Raw genomic sequence first — 21,344 nt, forward strand, 5'->3', positions numbered from 1 at the left:
CGCATCGCCGGGCGGTGTGGAGAGGCAGCGGGAGCGCTGACAGGCGGCGGGGCGGGGAACGGAGGGATGGAGGAGGGCGCTGGGCGGCCCGGTCTCGGCAGCCCCATCCATCCGCGCTCCCCCTGCCCAGCCCCGGCCATGAATATGTAACTCCCCTCTCATTTCCCGAGCTCCATTGCGGAGGCTGCCGCTCGCCATATTGTGCTGCTGGGGCTGCGGCGGCACCGCCGGCGGGAGAGGGCGACGGGAGCGAGCGGCGCGGCGGCCTAAGGGGAGAGCCCGGTGAGCGCGGCGCGGGGGCCCGGGCGGCCGCGGCCGTTCCCGTCGGGTCTGTCCGTCCGGAGGGGCAGGGGAGGCAGCGCAGGGCGAGGAGCCTCCGGCCGGAGTGGGTGCCGCGGGGGGTGTCTGGTGCCGGACCTGAGGCGGAGGAGGGGCCGCCCCCAGCCCCTGACAGGCCGGGGCCGTGGGACGGGGCCGCTCCCCCGTGGTGCGGGGCCGCGGGGAGCTCCGCAAGCCCTGAGGGAAATATATATATCTCTATATCTCTACGTGTCTGTGTATCTCTACTCTGGAGGCTGCAGGCAGAGGTACCGTCCGCCGCATTCCGTAACACCACACAGCCAGATGCCTCCCTGGAGGAGGGAGAGCTGGTGAACAGTCATAACCCGTTACTGCTGGTTTAATAAATTTCCCCGGCTTAACGTAGGATATTCAGTATGATTTATTGCCCTGCGTTCCCCGCCTTTTGTTTCTCCCCAAGCCGTGTCACCGTGTCACCGAACGGCGTTTGCGAGGCGTGATGCTGATAAACCGGCTGCTGTGCTGACAATGTCATCGCTCCCGACCGGGCATCAAGTGCAGAAAGACACTGTTGGCGGCTGAAGATGCGTCTCCTCCCTTCACACTCGCTCTCGCTGCTTCCCATAGGAATTTAGAACCTTTTTCTTGCCAACTTCTACAGTCTGTCATAGCTGGCTCTTCAAAATAATTTGCTTTTCTTGGATCCCGCCCCATAGCATAGTGTATATGTAAAATGGACACTGAGCAATATTGCTGAGATTTTTATTAAGCTGTTTGTTTTTCAGACACTCTTCTATGGGAAATAATTGGATCAGGTGCCTCATTCCATAGAAGTCCGGCGGAGAAATATGATTTCCAGTAGGATAAATGATAATCCACTCCTGTTTGGAGGTGGTTATAGCTCTGTGTAATAACTATGCATTTCACGCAGGCTGTTAAGGATTAGAGGAAATAGCTTACATTTGAAAAAACGTGACTGGTGCACGGGTAACATTACTTTTGCTTGGGGAAAATTCTTTAATCAAATATGTCATTCATTCAGTGACAAAGACTCGATTTGTCATAGGAGTTCCCCGCAGAGGTACTCTCATTTCTATTCATGTATGTTTTCATTAAGAACTTTTGTAATGAGATAATTTGACATTTTTATATATCATGTCGAGCTCAGAGCTGTCAGCCAAGACAGAGGTTCTCACTTTGACAGCAGCAGATATTGATAAGGAGTATATTTTGCATTAAAAGATGTGTTGGTTTGAAGGATTAGCTTTGTCAGATATTTGGAGATGGGGAGGCATTTTCACTGGACAGATGTGGTTATGGTACACTTCAGTGATGACGCTTAAATAAGTTCAGACCATCTTTAGACCTTATTGGCCCTGGAATTGTTATTTACGATGTTTAATAAATGCCTTATTATTTTCAGCATTCAGCTTTGTAATAGTAGCAGAACGCAGATTTTTTAACTTCTTCAGTGGCTAAAATTTTGACCTTTGGCTTCAAAGCTTTGAAACACCAGCCCTGCTGCAGTTGCCAGGAAAAGCTCTGCCTGTCATGGCTTAAACTTGAAATAATGTGCAAGTGCCAGTGAAATAAATTGCGTGGGGTGCTCCCTTTATCAATGACACTTTGTTTCTTAAGTGTGGTGCATGGTAATATGTTGAGTATAGAGACTTGGTTGGGCATCTTGGGTGATTAGAGCAGAATTCTGGTGTTTTCAGGGCTGTGCTGTCAATTAGATAGAAATACGGTTGGCACCTATAGGAAAGCCATCAGTCTTATATGAAATAGATGTTGGGATATGTGAATTTATTCCGCTTTCTTTAACTGTTTCTCTTTCCCTTGCTTAATAAAAATAATACAATGGGGGAAAGAAGCCATGGGGAAAAAGGAGCTTCAGAAACAAGTCATAAGTCTGCAAGTGCTCGGGTGTTTTCTTAGAAGGAGCACTGGATCTACTGTTACTGAAGCACCAGTTCGAAAAACATGCATGAAAGAAGTAGCAGAGTAAAGGGATTCCTTCCGCTTTTTTTGGTTTTGCTTAAATACCCTTAGCCTCTTTTTAATGACTAAATCAGCAGTTTAATAATGATGCAAACAGAAAAGAGATTGGAGCAGGGGTGTAGGTGAGCCTGACCTTGGTCCTGCTTGATGGTGAAAATAACTGGCCTTTGAAGCCGACCTTAAATTCTTAATTTTCTGAGGAATGAGCAGCGTTCGGTGTTACGGAGCTGCTTAGACTTGTTGCAGTGGAGAAATATTTGAGGAATTATCCATTTCTGCCTCCCCTCAACTTATGGGTTGTGCAGCTCTCTTGTGAACACCTGGGAGTTAGCAGCAGTGGTCTGCTAACTAATTAAAAACCTCATCCATTCTTTACTCTTTACCACTCAGGGGTAAAATGAAACCGTTTTGGCTGATTACAGAGTCTAAACTGTGTAAGTATTGCTCCTGTAGTACTGTTTACCAAGTGTACAGTTTCATTTGAGAGAGAGTCTATAAAACACAAATCCATGTTAGCTGTCACCCGGCTTTAGAGGAAAGCTGTCTGGGTGCCAAATTAACAAATTTGTTTCTGTATATTTATTTTAGGTATTAAGTCAATCATACGTAAGATTACTTGAATCTTTCTTTTTGTCTCTCAAGTGTTGTGGGGGAGTTTATTTTCTCTTATTAATAACCAAGCTGTCTTGCATTCTCATTAAGAAAACTGGTTGTGGCTGATTTCTCTGTGATCACTGGTAAGTGGATGAGAAATTTTTGTGGCTATCTAACATAGCTCTGGACAAACTGAAAAAAAAACAAGCGTATTTCTTGATTTGATATTCTCAGAATTTCTCCCACAATATAAACTCATTAGAATATTACTGCGTGCTGCCGTTTCTGTTAGTAGGTGTGATGGATAGTACTTGTATGCTGAAGGATAACAAAGTGGCTTGCTCGATGTGATCCCAGTAGGCCAGGGCGAGCAGTACGCCTGATTTACAGTACGTTGGGGCTTGAGCTTCTACGATGTTTCTTAAAATTTACTTAAAAGCACCTTGGATCCCAACAACCTTAGGGTTGTTCAGCCTGGAGAAGAGAAGCTCTGGGGAGACCTTATTGCGGCCTTTCCAGACTTAAAAGGGAAAGATGGGGACAGACATTTTAGCAGAGCCTGTTGTGACAGGACAAGGGGTGATGGTTCAAACTAAAGGAGAGAGATTGGGGCCGGACATGAGGAAGGAATTTTGTGGCAAAGAATTTAACAAAGAAAAAAAACAGTCTGATTAAAAATATCCTAAGGCAACAAGTGTCATTCCTGAGCTGTTCGTATGTATTTAGTTGCTGTAACAGATTAAACTTTTCTGGAGTTTGAAGGTTTACTTTTGTTTGCTCCCAAGAGTTTTCAGTCTTTTATCCCTCCGATCTGATACAGTACTGAAGTGCATTTTAGGCAGGATTTTAGAAAGGCATTTTTGTCTTTCTCTGTCACAGCTGGTTATTAATTCTGGAGTCTAAGGTTGATTTAACTCTAAGAGCTTGAGAGCTTTGCTAAGAACTACAGTACCGTGCTTCATAATCTGAGAAACTTTGCATAAAACTTAACCAATAACACAGAAAATGGCAATTCTGCTCACTTACCTACAGAATTCCATTTAATATTGTTACTTCATAGGGCTGAATTATGGCTTGGTAATGGCTGTTTTCCATTTTTTATAACTTGTTGGCAAAGGTCTTTGGCAGATTTTAGGTCAAGCGCTTGTCTGGTTTATTGGCTCATGTGAGGAGTGAAAAGATGCTTTTCCTCTATCAGTTTTGTTTTCAGTCCTGGCAGAAGGTGCTACTGTTGTATCACATTTTAGTGCTCAACTTTGGACAAGATCCAGGTGCTGTGAAAGGGCAAGTACCAGTTTTTTTTAGCTTTAATGATTGATCTTAACTACGTGTTGCATTAGAACAGTGGGCGATGTTTGTGATCATGTTGCATATTCCAGTTTTTGCAGCTCAGGAGATGTCCAGGAGGGTATGATATGGGATTGTTGGACGCTAAGGACCGAGGTTATTGACAGTGACAGAGTGGTCCAGGAGGCAGCGTCAAAAAACCTGATGCCCCTTGCTGGGAATATGGAACTTGTTAAAATAAACTCGAGTTTGAGTGTCAGCTGTATAAGGGCAATGTACACAGACATATAGTGCTTATATGCCATTATACTTTACTTCTAAGATCACATACATCTGTCATGTCCAAGAGTACGTGACTGTTCTTAACACTGTGATACCCTTGAGTATGATCAAAAGTTTAATTTGATACTATCCTTTTTTTTAATGCTCTTCACATCTGAAATGGGAGGATTCTCTCTCGCTGGTCGCTTCTATTAGCGTTAGATTCATTGCATTTTTCTATAGGTGTACATGTGTGTAGCAGATGGTTTGTAGGAGGTCACTAATGTTTTGGAAGGCCAGGATGAGCAGCTTGATGGCCAGACTGGAAACGCTGCCAGGGATCAATTAATCTCTGGTCCAGTTAATGGTGAGTGGCAATTAACTGGAAGATCACCTGTCTTTGCACCAGGCAAAACCACTTTCTTCCTCAGGAGGATAAATACAGTGTAGAAACTGTAAAAAACCTTGTGCTAGCAAGCTGCTGTGTTTCAGAAATGCCAATAGAAGTTTTATTTCCCCCTCTCTTGTCAGACGTTATCTGAGCGGGAGCCTGCTGGAGGTTTCACGGTAATGGCATCAGGTGGCGTTACTTGGCTTTCAAAGGATTTATTTATTTTTCGCATTGAAAATAAATGCCTTTTAAGTTTATGGGGCAGGTTGTGGGAAAACTGGAGTTTGGGACTAGTTATCAGCAAAACTGAAAACTGTGTGATTGAGAGGGACAATCACATCGGGAAAACATCTCAAGTGTTACCGACTGCCGATGCCGTTCAGCTGCGCCGGTGCCTCAGGTTTCTCTGCATTCCTGGGTTTTACTGGCTGCTTTAGGACATTTTGAGTCTGTGGTCTTGAATTAATTATACTGTTTTTTCCTCCTCTTTTTTTTTCTGGTAGTGCTCTGGGGCAGAAATGAGATTGATCCTCTTTGTTAACTGCTCTGCATAGGCTGACAAACTTTGGATTCCTCAGTTTGAACATCTGAAAATGAAGAGCTTTGTAACACTTTCTTTGGGAATAAACGCAGCTTCCCTAGTCTTGATGTACTTCCAGTGTGGAGGTTCGTAAAATAGCTTCTGATGTAGTCAAGTCTCTTCTAGATGAAAAACTTCATTACTGAAAGTAATGGGATAAGAGGAAGAAAATATGAATCTTTCTAGAGTGACCTTTACAGTGGGTCTCAGGGAGCTTCCCATCTTGAGAAATCTAGGCTCGGTTTTTAGTGGCAAATGAGAGAATTTGACAAGGTATTTTACAGCTGATGTGCTTTCCAGTGAGCCTGGAGAAATGCATATGTATGGCTTCTCCTAATATACATTCTGGTGACATAATACTATAAAGAAAAGGAGAACATGTCCTTTTTTCTTACAGAACAGCCTGGTTTTATATTTTAAATGGGGAACTTGGCACAACTTTGAGTGTGGGGAACATCTGGCACTCATGTACACACAAATAATTTTATTGTATTAGTAATTTTGTTGTGCCAGCCGATCACTTATCCAACATTCAGTGGGAGTTGCATGTACTCATCTGACAGTAAAATTTGTGTTTAATTTTAATATTGGCTTTCTGGTTTAATTATAGTTAAATTGTTTTCTCGGCCATGATGTAATTGATCAAAACATTTGAATGGTAATCTCTTCATTCTGTAAATAAAAGCAGGAGAACAGGATGGCAGGGAACTGGACGTTGCTCAAATGGTATTGTCAGGGTGGTTATCACTTTGTGTCCATCGCTTACACTTGAAGGATGGCGTGATGCACACTGATAATTGAAATTAGAGTGTCCTGGAGCAGGGCAGACCTGCTTTGAGATGTTTCGTCACATTAAACATCAACCATACCGTGCACCACAGTCAGACTGCTTGCATTAATATACATGATTGTTTATGGCCATGTGTGGCCTCGGGGTAGTCCCAGCCAGTCTTTATTTTCATACATTTTTATTCAGAGTTCGTTTCTGTTTCTTTGGTTTAGCTCAAACACAGGTTTTCCAGGTTTGCTCTTGAAGAATGAAACCCAGCAACAGTTCGAGATCCCACAAGAATCAGATTTGTGTCCTATTTTCCAGCAAGGCTCTTGCCCCTGGAGTTGCTGGTGAGCTGGTTTCATCTCTTTCACAGAGATAGAGAGTAACAACAACTCGTAGCTGTGTCTCCTCCCTCACTTTTTTCTAATTCATTGTGTCTATCCCACAAATACAGTCCAAGGACGTGTTTGTTCGCAAGCTGATATACCTTGAGGGTGGAAAGCACGGTGTAAATACTCATTATTTGTTATCAGATTTGACTTCTGGAGCATGTAATTGCTATTTGAAGTCTCAGTTTCATAGTTCGTATTAATTCGGCATCTTTAATAGTCTTTTAATTGACTTTGATTGTGCTTTGCAGATGGTAGCATTTTAGTTAATGTGTGCAAAAGTATTTTAAACACTGGCTTTGTGTAAGCATTGCTAACAACTCCCTTTTAAATGCAGTAGGCATTTACAAAGGAGCTCTCTGACATTACGATAGAGTATTAACTGATAAAGTATTTGGTAATAATTTTGAAATTGGCTCATTAATGTACTTCTAAGTGTTCTGGGATATCAGCTGAAACTATTCACTTGATAATATTTGTTTTGTAATCTGTATCTGATCCTCATGAATTTGCATTAATCCATCACCACTTACAGCTCTTTTCTAACAGCCACAGGTGTTAAATTTGGGCAGATACCTTCAGCTCTCGAGAGCTTCAGTAGATGGTCAATACCCAAGGCATTTTTGCTTACCAATTTATGTACAGAAGAGAGAAACTATATGATCCGAAAACATTTGTGTGGTATTTTGGGGCTTATATGTTAATTTTCCAGTTTAGACAGAAATACCTAGTTGTGAATTTTACTCCTGATTCCACAGGTTCCCAGAAGATATATAAGGGGAGTGTTCTTTTTCTTCCAACATGTGGTTGGTTATATCATGTGTTTATGGAGGAAACTCCCAGCTTAAGCTGGATATTTTCTCTAACATCCTGCGCACCTAAAGGCTCAATTCCCTTGTTGCTGTTTTCATGCAGTTCAAACAAATGGATTCTGCTTTGTTTAAAGCTACTGGTCACTGCAGTCCCCAAAAACCTACTGATGTTTCTTTTGTGGGTGAGGAGGATGTTCATATTGAGCCACAGAGGCTGTAAAAGACATGGGGAGTAGGAGAATGTCCTGCTCAGGTTTCTTCAGCTTTTTATGGCCGTGCTTTATTGCCCCGTTAGTAGCCGTTGCTGTTGGCTTTTCTTGGCTGTGTCACTTTCTATACAGCAAAACTAAGTATAAATTTGTCCAATAGTGAGATACCCTCATAATTAGAATAATTTGGGTTGGAAGAGACCTGTAGAGATCATGCAGTACAACCTCCTGGTGCGCAGGGCCAGTTAGATGAGGTTGTTGGTGACACCAGTCGAGTGTGACTGTCCCCAAGGGTGGAGATCCCACCACCTCCCTGAAGTGACCTTTCATTAGTGATCCTCTCATTGTGGCTTGATGCTTTCAGCATGGCAATAGTTTCCCTTGTGAATTTTACCGCTCAATGCTCAGCAGTTTCTTTTGTCCGCCCGTGTGCCTTTTGTCATGGCCAACACCTTCTTGTTTTCTTCTTGGTAGCTTAAGCAGTTGTTGCTTGAAGTCTGGCTTGTGGTACTTGTCCACAGCACAAGCTCCTAAAGAGTTTAAATCTGGTTTTAATGACTATCAGAAATGATGATGGACGCCAGATCATATCTCTCAGATGTCTGCGAGCCTGACAACTCAAACCTTGCACGTTGGAGGTGAGCTGCACTACAGAGACGCTGTGTTTGATGGCAACTCTGACCATGGATCAGTGAGCTGGAATTTGTTGTTAGCACAGATCCGGACTGGTTGTGTCAAGAGAAGACAACTGTACACATGGCTAATATAATACTGAAGTCAATTTGCAAATATAAAGAAGTGGAAAACCTTCCTTGTAAGGGATGTTGTGACATTGAACTTGATAGTTCAATGAACTTGACAGGACAAGGTCTGAAAGCTGAATGGAATAAACCCACTTTAGTAAGACCTTCCTCTCTCTGGCTTATCCCCTTTTGAGATCAGTTGTATCCTGATGATAGCGAGTGCGATATAAACTTGCTGAGAGATGATTTGGAGCGTGGTGACAATAAAGGAGCAGAGGAGGATGCGGGGGGCACGGACAAACGCGGTGACATCCTTGTTCAGAATCATTGAGCGGTTCATTGCAGAGCTGGGAATAAAATGAGCTCCAGGCCAGACCTGATTTGGCTGCATTCCAGGGATTCAGAGATCCGGAGAGGAATAAAACTTCAGAAAAGAGTGAATAGTAGAAGTATTAGATTGTAATCTAGTCCTAGTTGCCCTAAATTACAATTGAACATAAAATATGAACTACAGGGAAGATTAATTCCTTCAAATAGTGTCTATCCAGATTTTTTTTTCTAAATCAAGCTCTTAGCCAGGAAGTAAAAGCAGCAAAACCTTCAATTTCAGACTGCTTTAATGGAGTAAATTGAAATGAATTATTGAATGGAATACTTTGTCAAAACATTCAATTTGTCCCTAATACTATTTACAGTATTGGAGAGAGTAAAATGTAGAACTCTAATCCTGTTAAGCTTCCAGAGTAACTGCACCATGATACCTGTTTTTAAAAGAACTAATCCTTTGGAAAGTAAAAATGGAAATGGTTGAAGGTGCTGTTGAACTTGGCGTACCAAACAGAGCTCTAACTCTCCTACTGTTTTAAGTCTAAATATTTACCTTTTAACACTTGGAACAAAAATGAATTGATTTCTAAGGGTTCAATACTATGCACGTATTTTATTTTTTGAAGAGCCTGATGCTTTTTTTTTCCTTAAAAGCGTTTTTGAGGGAAGTATCAGAGCTCAGTAGACTGGTTAGTGTTAAATAGCAGCTCGTACGGTATGGCCAGAGCTGAGCTGGCTTTGGGGGTTCTCTCTTCCAGCTGCTGGGTACCATTCCACCCTCTGGTCTCTTTGCCTGGGCTAAAATAGGCCCTGCAAAGCGTTTTGGAGAGTAATTCAGGTTGTGAGGGCTCTCTGGATGTCATCTGGCAGCAAGTCCCCCGCTCCCTGGTTAAAGCAGGGCCACCATCATGGTTAGTTCAAAGCTAGACCTAAGGAACTGTTTAAACTGTCACCAATGACAAATTTTGAGAAATAAGGCTAATTTAGGGGTGGTAAATCTCTGGGAAGGTGAAGTGGAGAAGAGCAGGAGCAGTGTCACACAGTTCCGAGCGGTCCGGAGCCTGCTGGTCCTGTTGGATTTTATTTCCACTGGCCAGTTTCAGGACTGGGATACCCGAATACCCAACCTACCATGACTCATCACGATATTTTAGCAAATATTTAAGTATATTTCAGTATAAAAGCTTGTAAAGTGCGTTGAAAGGACTTTCCAGCATCAATTCCCCAGTCAGCGAGCAGGCAGGAGATCAGAGGCTCTTTTCTGATCGGCTCTTCCGTACCATTATTTTTCCTATAACTGCCTCTTTTCCAGCGCTTCAGGAACAAGACTTATTTTGTTGTTATGTTTTTAAACCCCAGCTGTTAGTCTTCAATTTTCTTTTTCTAATATATATATATGTATTTAAGAAAATCGTCTACAGATGGATGAGCACAAAGAGCAAGGTTGTGTAAGCCCCTTTTTTTGAGGAAATCGGGCTTAAATAGCAAGTGTTTCAGATGAAGCGATGCGGTGTATTTTAGTGAAGCCGGCAGGCTCGTCTACCGGCTCTAGTTAGGGAGCTATTCAACTTGTGGGTAAAGCTGCCTTGTATAAAAATCAATGAAAACTCTTAAGAACAGCACAGGTGCGTTTTCTTTTCTTTTGATTTTAGTGTTCTGGCAACGTGGAGAACTGAGAAACATCCTGGGTACAAAGAAATACAAATTTACACCTTCTGATCATTTTTAACAATCTCCCACTTTTCATCTGCCAGTTTTCTTCTCTAAACAACACGCAGCAACTCAGCAAGTTTTATGACTAAATAGTAAATGTTAGCCTGTTTCTCTTTATTTTCAGGGAGTGAGGAGGAATCAAACCTGGAGAGATTCGTAACGTTTCTGGCTCTCAGCTCTGTCGTTTGTTCTTGTGGCTCTATCCGCCGGTCCTTGCATTGATAGCGACAGCTGTGTGTACTCTACAGTTACCAAGTTTGTGCTTAAATTTTACTGTCCTCGAAGACTGAGTCAGTCTGAAGGATTGTAGGGATCCTTATAAAATTAGTTAGGCTTGGTTTTTGGTTTGGTTTGTGTTTTTTGACAAGAGTTTCGCTCTGGCTATAGCATAAATCACAACTAGTTGTGGCTCCAAGAGCTGATAGGAATGTGGCTTCTCCCCATTATATCACCCTGGTGTCATGTCACTGGTTCCTTATATCCAGAGGGCAGAGACAAGGCCAGAAAGGTAAAAAAGGATTAAAAGTCTAAAGTTGTGGTGTATTAGAAGTTTTTCAAAACGGGGGTACCTGACTTTGCGTTGTTCCCAACGTTAGCACGTGTGACCTGCAAAGAAGAGATCCCATCTTCTTCATTTATAAAGTGGAAAAGATCTGAGGTGTTGAACAGCTGAAAACTCGAGTAGATATTGTTGTGATGAAATCCACTTTGTATCTTGAGTTGGAAAAACAAGCATGAGAGAATGGATATTTAAGACTTACAAAAAAATGCTGCAAGGGGTGCAGAGGGGTAGTGAAATACGTCAGTGATGGTCCAACTGATTTTAAGAACGTGAGATTTCAGTGGAATGAATTTCCAGACTGAAGAATAAATGTAAGGTTTTATATTTATACTCTGTCTTCTCTCCCCTTGCCAGCAGTAGTTAATAAAAGGATGTCGTTCCCTTCATCCAGAAACTTTCTGCTTCTATATTTTCTGCTCTGAACAAAGCATCAACAACAGAAAACAAAAATATTTCTTGGGCTTATTAAAGACTTTTCCTAATTTTGTAGCTTTGGAAAGAATCAGCCATTCAGATGTCAGTAGAGCTGCCCAACTCTTTGCTGTTGAACCTGAGAGCAAGGGGCTGGTGCGATCTCCTCCTGCTTGGTCATAAGGCTTGACTTGAGTGTTGGCCAACTCTAGAGGTTCTTCTGCCCTCTGTTCCCCGAGCGAATGGAGATCAGCCATTGATGAGAACATCTGAAGAGACTGGTTATGATTTTGAGACTGCTGAGTTGGTACGTGGTGCCTGTTAGATCAGTGCAATTTTAGGTCAAAATGCCCCTCCTGATGGTTGAGTTTGACCTTTGATACCAACACCAGCTGCTGATGTTGCCGTATTAGGTTTCAGCAGCGTGAAGAAATGTAATACAACCTGATGTCCAGTAACGTGCTCAGGAAAAGAAGCCGCATCCACCTGCATTTTTCAGACCCAAATATACATCTGGAAATTGTAGGGGAACAGGGAAAAAAACAAGGAAGCTTATTCATTGATCATCAACCAGATTAAAAACTCCATGCAGTGTAATGTGATTTTTTTGTGGTTGATTCTTCAGGGTTGGAAGGGGCTTTTCGGCATGTTTGAATTGAGCATGTTTCTACTGTTCCTCAAATTTTGCCTTCAGAAATAGCAGAGAAGGCCATCGAGTGGACTACGTGGATCTCTCCAGCTTCCAGGCCAGTGTTTGTCCTCTTTCAAATTTGAAAGTGCTATCGCTGCCGAGCCGAGGGTCTTACCCGAACGACTTGACTTTCTGTACACCTAGAATTACCTTAAATAGTTGTGGAAACCAGAACACAGAGAAGTACTATGTCCTTTCTTTGCCACTTGTACACTTTTTCAACATTGCTGCTTTGCAATCTGTCATGTAATACCATAATTAAATCCGTACCTCTGGATAACTTAAATTGCTTTTCTGATCCACACAGAGAAACACGTCTCTTGTGACAAGTCATCTGTATCGTTAAGGCACAATATCTATATAGTCAAAATCAGAGGTGATGGTCTGTCATCTTTTTCTTTTGACGCCTTTTTGGACCTTTATTACTTCTTAGACATAATAGTGGACGTGGCCACTTCATGTCAGGCTTTTTTTCACCCCCTTCCTTTTTTCAGGAGAAAACTCTAATTTCAGTGCCTGGATAAAAGTAGATCTAATAATCTTTGCTGCACTGTTTCTCTTGCTTTTCCCTCAACAATTAATTAACGCTTAGAAAGTAACGTCGCTCTCCGGAGAGGGTGACCCTTTTCACGTGGAATTTGATGGATTGGAAGCTGGATTATGATGTACCTGGTAGATATCAATAGAATCTGCATTTGGCTGCGGTTTTGAAGGTCTGGAAATACAAACCTCAATTAAAAAAATAAGCGTTACAAGAAAGGAAAAAAGCACTTCTGCTTTTTCCACCCAGTAGAAATATCTGTATCTATAGAAATATCTTGCCTCTTCTGTGGTTACATACACTCTGGCATAAGTTTTCCTGCTTCAAGGCAGCTATTTCTGGGGAGATGGGGAGGTCTGTCCCCTCTCCTCCAGTGTGCATATATTTTCTGCTCAGAAACATCATTTTCTTCTGATGTTTTGACCATTCTTTCACATGTCTGCAGTGACCACGTGTGGTAGTTTTGCCCCATCACATCCAACAATCCCACAATTTTGATGGGAAAACATCACAGTTTCTTTGCATGGTCTTTTTTTTGGGTGGGAGGGTGGGTTGGTTTGATTTACGTTTGTGTGTTGTTTTTTAAATGAAAAGGTGATGTGTGCTTTTACCTGCAAGCAAATTCTGGTTGTGGAGCGGTTATTTCCATTTCCAAGAACGCTTGTCTGCCACTGCTGACACAAAAAATGAGCAAAACCCTCATAATCTGTGTATGATTTAGTTAAAGCGGACCCGGCTTGACCCACATGCACGTTCCCGAGTGGACGTTGATGGACATTTTCCACATCAGGTGGCACTTGCAGCTCTCGCACCACACAGCCCAAGTTTTCTGGCCTTGAGTTTCATGTTGCTTCTGTTTAACAACCTTAATTGATGTTTGCAAAGCGTTCACGGCTCACCGACTCATTTAGTTTCTCTGTAGCGGCACAGAGCGTGGGATTATCAGTGTGTGGGACAAACAAACGTTGTCCCCATTGGTGGCACAGGGCCTGTGTGTCTCTGTGACCCGGGGACACCCCGCTGGCCCCAGGAGCCCTTGGCGAGGGAGCTGGATGCCGGAATATGCAGTTTCTCTCTCTTTTTCTCCCCAGGCATGTCTCAAGCCGTGCAGACCAACGGGACGCAGCCTCTAAGCAAAACATGGGAGCTCAGTTTGTACGAGTTGCAAAGAACGCCGCAGGTAAGCTGGGCTCAAGGCCTTCATGGCACAGCTTTTTTAATGCTTTCTAGAACTCAAAGCTTGATGTTTAATGTTTTCTTTTCCCTTTAGGATTGTTAACTGCCTCTTTTAAAGGATACTCTTTAAAAAAGTCTTCCCAAATAAAAACCTGTCTTATAATATTAGAAAAATAAGCCGTTTTGATGTTTATTTCTTTTTTCCTTCCTTTAGCAGTGTATTTGATGTGGTTGTGTATGTGCATTCTGCCTTTTTACCGTGTTTCTCCTTAAAAGCACAGTGAACCATGCAGTCTAAATTCCATTAGGGCAACAAAGATGATTAAGGGAGTGGAGCACCTCCCTTATGAAGAAAGGCTGAGGGAGCTGGGGCTCTTTAGTTTGGAGAAGAGGAGACTGAGGGGTGACCTTATTAATGTTTATAAATATATAAAGGGTGAGTGCCAAGAGGATGGAGCCAGGCTCTTCTTGGTGGCAAACAATGATAGGACAAGGGGTAATGGGATCAAGCTGGAACACAAGAGGTTCCACTTAAATTTGAGAAAAAACTTCTTCTCAGTAAGGGTGACAGAGCACTGGCCCAGGCTGCCCAGGGAGGTTGTGGAGTCTCCTTCTCTGCAGACATTCAAAACCCGCCTGGACATGTTCCTGTGCAACCTCACCTGGGCGTTCCTGCTCCAGCAGGGGGATTGGACTGGGTGATCTTTTGAGGTCCCTTCCAATCCCTAACATACTGTGATACTGTGATACTGTGATACATTAAAGAACTCTTTACCTTAATTAACGCTAGGAAGCAATCACTGATGGCTTGGAGATCGTGGTGTCACCCAGGAGCCTGCACAGCGAGCTCATGTGTCCCATCTGCCTGGATATGTTAAAAAACACCATGACGACAAAAGAATGTTTGCATCGCTTCTGCGCCGATTGTATCATCACAGCCCTCAGGAGCGGGTACGGAATCGTTACTACAGGGAAAAAGGATTTTACTCTAGACAAAGCTTTCCAGACTTTGAGACTGAAACAACCTAAAGCATAAATAATTTTTCTCATATTCTTCAATTACAAGTTCACCTTTTCCCCAAAGCGATAGAACTCTGAGGTCACCAACAGCAGTTAAGTCAATGAGGGATCTATTTCTGATAAAGGCAATTACCTCTGTACAGAGGTCACACCTTATTTGCTGTGCCTGTGTAAATCGGACGAGTAATTAGCAAAAATACATTAGAGGGCAGCAACAAAACCATCAGGAGTAAAGACACCGGTGTTGCAGCCATTGACGCCTCTCACAGGAAAATAAGTGTGTGAACCTGACATTGCAGTTCAAAGACAACAAAATGGTAGGAAGGACAAGTTTCCGGGTTTAATTTTGCCAGGAATTAGTGCTTGAACTACAGAATAGGTTCCTTAATCTTCGTTTTCTCCTCTGAGTGCCAGAAATACAATGCCTTAATGTCATTTCCACTAGATGTGCATCTTTTTCTAGGTGAGAATCCAGCCAGAGGGTTAAGGGAAGAACTGGGTTGCAGAGTGGAACTCCTGAACTCTTCAGTCTAAATACAGTTTCCTTAAACATATGTTAAAAAGAAGCAGGGAGATACGCTTGGGGTTTTTGTTCCAATGTCTGGAACTACCTGATCTGTCAAAAGACAGAAGCCTCATTCCAGATGTACTCTCAATATTGAGTCTTGGTGAGCGCTTTGACCAAGAATTGCAGCATTAGGGCAGACTTTGGTTATTGCTGGAGAGCTGTAACTGTTTTCTCCCTTTTTGTTCATATCCAGCAACAAAGAATGTCCCACGTGTCGTAAAAAGCTCGTTTCAAAAAGATCCCTGAGACCGGATCCCAATTTCGATGCTCTCATCAGTAAAATTTATCCCAGCCGCGATGAATACGAAGCTCACCAGGAGCGAGTGCTGGCAAGGATCAGCAAACACAACAACCAGCAAGCGCTGAGTCACAGCATCGAGGAAGGATTAAAGATTCAGGCCATGAACAGGTATGTAACCCATCTCATTTGGCCACGTGTAACCTTCTCTTTGATAGTAAACTGCAACACGGCGAATCCTGTACCGATGTATTCCCCTTACGTGCAAATCAACGTACGTAATGCCAGAATTTAGGTTTTAGTCACGACTTAATTCACAAGGTTGGAATATGGGGAGTTTAAATTCTAAGGGTGACCTAAGAGAGTCAGCTGGGAAAGAGGCCCCAGACTTTGTGTTGTGGTGAAACATGGTGTGATTTATATTTTTCATCACAGGTGGCTTCACATTTAGATGAAAATAAAAGTCTGAAAAATAACTGTATGAAGTTAAAAATTACCTTAAAGGTGTTTGAGGGATAGGAAAAAGTCTGTAGTCTTGTCTATGAGTATCTTTTTTTCAGAAAGATAGAATTTTTTAATTTAAATTTTAAAATCTCTGAAACGTTTAGTGCTTGTGTGTGCCCAGGTCTAACTTCTGGCACGGCAGAGACTGGGAGCGTTGTACCAACCCCGCGGGCCTGTACGCTGGGGAATCCTGAGTGTGGATTAGCTGATTTCTACCCGTTTCTTTCTGCTCAGGTTACAGAGGGGCAAGAAGCAGCAGATTGAGAACGGCAGCGGCGCGGAGGACAACGGCGACAGCTCGCACTGCAGCAACGCCTCAACGCACAGCAACCAGGAGGCAGGACCCAGCAATAAAAGAACCAAAACGTCGGACGATTCAGGGCTAGAACTGGACAATAACAACACAACCGTGGCCATAGACCCCGTCATGGACGGGGCGAGTGAAATCGAGTTGGTCTTCAGGCCTCACCCCACCCTGATGGAGAACGACGACAGCGCGCAGACGAGGTAAACGCCCGCTTATGGCTCTTCATGTCCTATCTGGATATTCTGCTCTTATTTTTCTGGTGCTTTTGTTTTCTGTCACTTCTTGGACAATCCATTTACATCGGTCGTACCACATCCTGTTCAACCACATGCACACTTTCCCCCTTTCCATTGCAAGTCAGGTCGATGCTCAACTGTGATAAAAAATACTCTGTTGCAGTAACAATCTGCTTTGATTTAATCACAAATAAAGATGTTGTTAAGGGTTTCTAGCATTGCAGTTTCCAGTAGTTCCCAAGATAATGGTATAATATCAACCCCTTTCTACTTATAAGAAGATTCTTTAGGAGTAAACAAAGCTTGCATAAGTGTCAGCAGTTTTTAGAGCAGCTTTGTGTCAAAGGGATTTATAGGCTGGAAGCTTTTCCTGGCTTTTTCATGATCCAGTCCAAGCACTGACTGGAAATTTTGGATTGCAGCAACAAGGAGTCTTGTGGAGTTCCCTCTCGTCTCCTCCTGGCTTTCGAGACATCTCCCTGTAGCGCCTACAAATATATTTAAAGTTTCAGCCAGCTTTTCTTTTTGGTTTGGAATTGCAAAGGAATTCCGGGGTTCGTTCTGAAAGGCAAAGAGAAAACCAAGCTTCTGGGAGAGGCATTTGCGTCAGCCTTTAATTCTCAGGTGAATAATTGAAGCGAAAACAGATAGTGAGACAGTACGGAAGAGTGACGAGGCGCAGAGTGTTGTGTGGGCAGCTGTCCCACCGTGCGGCTGTCTGTCCAGGCACTTGAGGCTGTATCTATGCTCAGAAGATTTCAGCAGCCGTGAGTAGCTCTGAAAAGCCCTTGACATTGGGTTTTTCATTTTGAGCAGATGACAGGGCATCGCTATCTTCTCTCTCCCAAGAGCAGGAGGGCCTGTGGGACAAGTGTCAAAAAGATGAAAGGACACTTTAGAACGCTATACTTCGATAAGCTGCTTGCATGTCTTGGGGAAAAGCAATTAATATTCTCCTTTGTGAACTTTTCCAGGCCTTTTCACACTTGATGCTTAATATTTAAGGGCGTTCCAGATGGCTTTTCACCATACGTACAACTCAAATGTCTTATCGCTGTTGTTGCTGCAGATACATCAAGACCTCGGGCAATGCCACCGTTGATCACTTGTCCAAGTACCTGGCGGTGAGGTTGGCTTTGGAGGAGCTTCGTAGCAAAGGAGAATCCAACCAGATGAACCTGGACACGGCCAGCGAGAAGCAATATACCATTTACATCGCTACTGCCAACGGGCAGTTCACGGTGAGCAGTGCAAAACTGAGCTTTGATACGTCTTTGATACAGGTCTGATTGAAATACATGCAGCTGGACTTTTCCTGAGTTGGCTTTAGGGGTAAAATTCACAGCACCAGGTTGTGCATTTAGCAGCAGATCAGTTCCTCTGCGGGAAAACACATAGAGCAAAAACTCGGTTAGTAGAAAAACAGGCACATAAATTACTTGGGAAAAATCCAGCAATGCCAGCAACAACCTTATGGTGCAATTTTACAGTTACAACTGAAGAGGAAAATTATTACTTCATCTGAGAGAATTGTCTGAAGAGTGGGTAGCTCTTGCACCAGAAGCGTCTGGCGTGCAGTGACGTTTCTCCTTTTCTATGTGGGCTTCGAATATTCCCCTGTGAGCCGCTGTGGGTGCACTGGGGGCAGATCCCTCCGTTCAGCTGCTGAATTCGGAATATACAGATACCAGGTGGCAGCGTCGCAATCGGATTGAACTCCAAGCCTGATCTTACACCTGAATGAAATAAGTCTTGTGGATAAAAGGCAGATGCTTTATATTTCTCTCATTTCTGTTTTGCTGTTCTAGGTACTGAACGGCTCGTTTTCCTTGGAACTCGTCAGCGAGAAGTACTGGAAAGTGAACAAACCTATGGAACTGTACTATGCACCCACAAAGGAACATAAATAAGCTGTGCTGGAAAACAGAGACGGGACTAACTCTTTTATAGCTACAACTTTAATATGAAAAGAAGGCACCACCCTTATCTTCATGGACAGCACATGTGATGCCTTCAGGCTCTCTCAGTATACTTATTAATATGGTTAGACAGTATTCTGGGTTGTATTTAATTTAGTCTTTGTTTTGGGGTTTTGCTTTTTCCCCTAGGAGACTAAATGACCTTCTCCAGTGCATTCCAGTGGTTGACATGCTTTTTTGTTCCTAATGCATGAGAACGAGTGTTCCAGTTTGGAATGTCTTCATTTTGTCCAGGTAAATCTGGATTTCTCGTCCATACGACACAGTCACAGTGGCCTCTGGGAAGTACTGAGCATTGGGTGGCCAAGTCGGTCTGTTCAGTAGTCACACATGCCAAGGGCTGTGTTCAGTGTTGTCGTTTGCCGATGGTTATCCGTATTAAAAACTGGTGGAGGATTGATTTCCGAGTCTTGCAGCTTGAGGTTGATTCCCTAGAGAAGATTTATGAGTCATTTTCTTGTGAACAAATAGAGCCGTAGTGAGAAAACGGACACTTTAAAACCTTCCTGTTTACTGGGCTGAATGCTTCAGCGCAAGGTGATTCGTGAGACTGGTTTGCTTTTCAACAAATATTTCACTCGGAAACCTTTTAACATCCCAAACCCATAACCCTGTGTAGAACACGCCAGCCTTGCTGCGCGCTGCAGCTTCCCGGCTGCGCTCATATCCTGTCCTCGCAACCTTCATCGTTCTGGACATTTTATATCCCTGCTCTATTTCCTATAATAACAGATTTTTATTGTGAATGTATTGCAATGTTCTGTAAAGAACCCCCCAAAAAACTTCTTTAAAAGCAAATCCCCCAAAATTCCAGCGCATGGACATAATGCAACGTCCAAACGCTTTGCTTGATGGAATTTGTGCCAGCCCAGCTGGGAGCTTATCCGGGTTCCAGTTTGAGGAGGGAGGACTCCAACCAGAAGCTGCTCATAGATTTAGTTTCTTTCCTTTTTTATTTTTTTGCCATAGCTTTAACAAACGTGGCTTAGCACTTTGGAAGACAATTTTAGTACTTGACGAAGTTTACCATTTAGTGTCTTAACTTTAGGTTCAAGTTTGACGGACTTGGCAGCAGGTGGTTTTGTCCGGTCCCGCAGCTGCTGTCGGCACCTGAAGCAAAAGAAGTTGCTATGATAGGTGAGAAATATTACAATACACTTTCCAGCAGATGGTGTTGCTGCTGCTTTGTCTTGCCCGTAGTTAGACTGGTTTTGGTACAGAAGTGTTCAGATGCTCGGGGATGCTCTTAGGAAGGAATCGTCCTTCTGTCACGTCCATCTTTCCAGCCTGGCACTTGTAAATAAACGTATCCACTCCGGTTGCTGTTGAAGATCAGCTTGATCCTGATGTGAAAACTCCGCTGTTTTCTTTGAGTAATTTAGTTATTTTCTCTTACTGGAAAGACTTGGGTTTTTCTGTGACATGAAACTGCAGTTTTCAGGCCCCAGAATGCAGTGGGGGCAGTTTTTAAGGCAATTCATGACTTTCTGGTGAAATGGTGCATTGTATAGACTAGTAGTGCATGTCCACTAAATATAATCTGGGGGGTGGGGGAGTGGTGATTATAAATGCTTTAAAATTGATGGGGAAACCTTCTAGCTTAGTCGCAGCATCCCTTCCCGGTGTGATTGCCCAGGGGACGTCCAGTCCCTTCGAGAGGTGTTTGTGACGCCGAGCGGTCTGTCTAGGAGTCTGTCTGTCACTTTGTCCCCAAGTTCTTTAAGAAGTGTGGGAGAATGTGAAGCTTTTATTTTCATGTTGTAGTGAATTTACTGAATATTTATGTTCTTTAAATATTATTATATATATATATAATGTAGTTGTTTGATTAAACCATCGATTGCACTGTGACTCTCTAGTGCTATAAACTATTTTGTTTTCAAAATGACTTTACTCTTCCGCCTTTTAAAGCCATGTTATTTTTTAAGTACATAACGTGTTAGGTACGGGTAAGCCTAATAGCTCTAGTATCCAACTGAAGTGACACTGAAACTCTTGAATTGACAATAAAAGCAAAAGTGTTTTAACAAGCTGTTGGGAATTCCAGTGCTGCTTCCTCTGCTAATCCAGAAAAGAAACCCTGTGGCCAGTTTTGGAAAGCCAGAGGCAGACAGAAGACATCAGCTGCCACAGGTGCTGCTCTCAGATCCTGGAGCCTGAGGAACAGGATGAAAAAATTTTCACAGCATTTGGGTTAAACCCAGCAACTCCAGTTGCATTTAATTGTACATTAAGCAGCTTCAACAGGAAGGAGCGTAGGTTAACTCCAACAACTCACTTGGGTTGAGGTACGTTATTAAAAAGTGAAGTCCTGTTCTTTGCTTTATTTCTACAGTTATTATATTACAACTGTTAAGCAGAAGGATGTAACCCTTCTAGCAGACTCAGGAAATAACAAGCAGAAGCCCCCAAAGAGCTGCCTTGAACCAGCACTAGTGTTCTGTTAATTAATTATTGCAGGACTGATGTGACCCAATGAACAACCAAGACAACTATTGAACAGAATGAGAATTCTCACAGGCCTGAGCTACAAATCCCCCTTCTGGTCACTCACACCAGGCAAAACTCCTTGTCCCTGATTGTATAATGGGAAAAAAAACCCAAATTATATGGACAAGCCCAACCTCCATTTTTCAGCCCCTCCTTGTACACAGGAAGAGTTGCTTTGACTTAGAAAATATGCACAATACCTTCTGTTACTGAGGGGGGAGCTGTAAAAGCGATTGGCA

At 42.9% G+C, this 21,344-nt stretch overlaps 1 protein-coding gene across 1 annotated transcript; it reads left to right on the plus strand.

Moving 5' to 3' along the window:
- The first annotated feature begins 161 nt into the window (after positions 1-161).
- RNF2 (ring finger protein 2) lies at positions 162-21,309 on the plus strand. Its single transcript, XM_082052799.1, has 7 exons — positions 162-282; positions 13,679-13,767; positions 14,554-14,714; positions 15,545-15,760; positions 16,328-16,600; positions 17,706-17,877; positions 18,445-21,309. The coding sequence occupies exons 2-7, from the start codon at positions 13,681-13,683 to the stop codon at positions 18,544-18,546; spliced, it is 1,011 nt and encodes a 336-aa protein (XP_081908925.1). The 5' UTR covers positions 162-282; positions 13,679-13,680; the 3' UTR covers positions 18,547-21,309.
- Positions 21,310-21,344: the final 35 nt, after the last annotated feature.

The sequence above is a fragment of the Streptopelia decaocto genome (assembly GCF_964273445.1).
Source record: "Streptopelia decaocto genome assembly, chromosome: 5".
In the NCBI taxonomy this organism is placed as follows: domain Eukaryota; kingdom Metazoa; phylum Chordata; class Aves; order Columbiformes; family Columbidae; genus Streptopelia; species Streptopelia decaocto.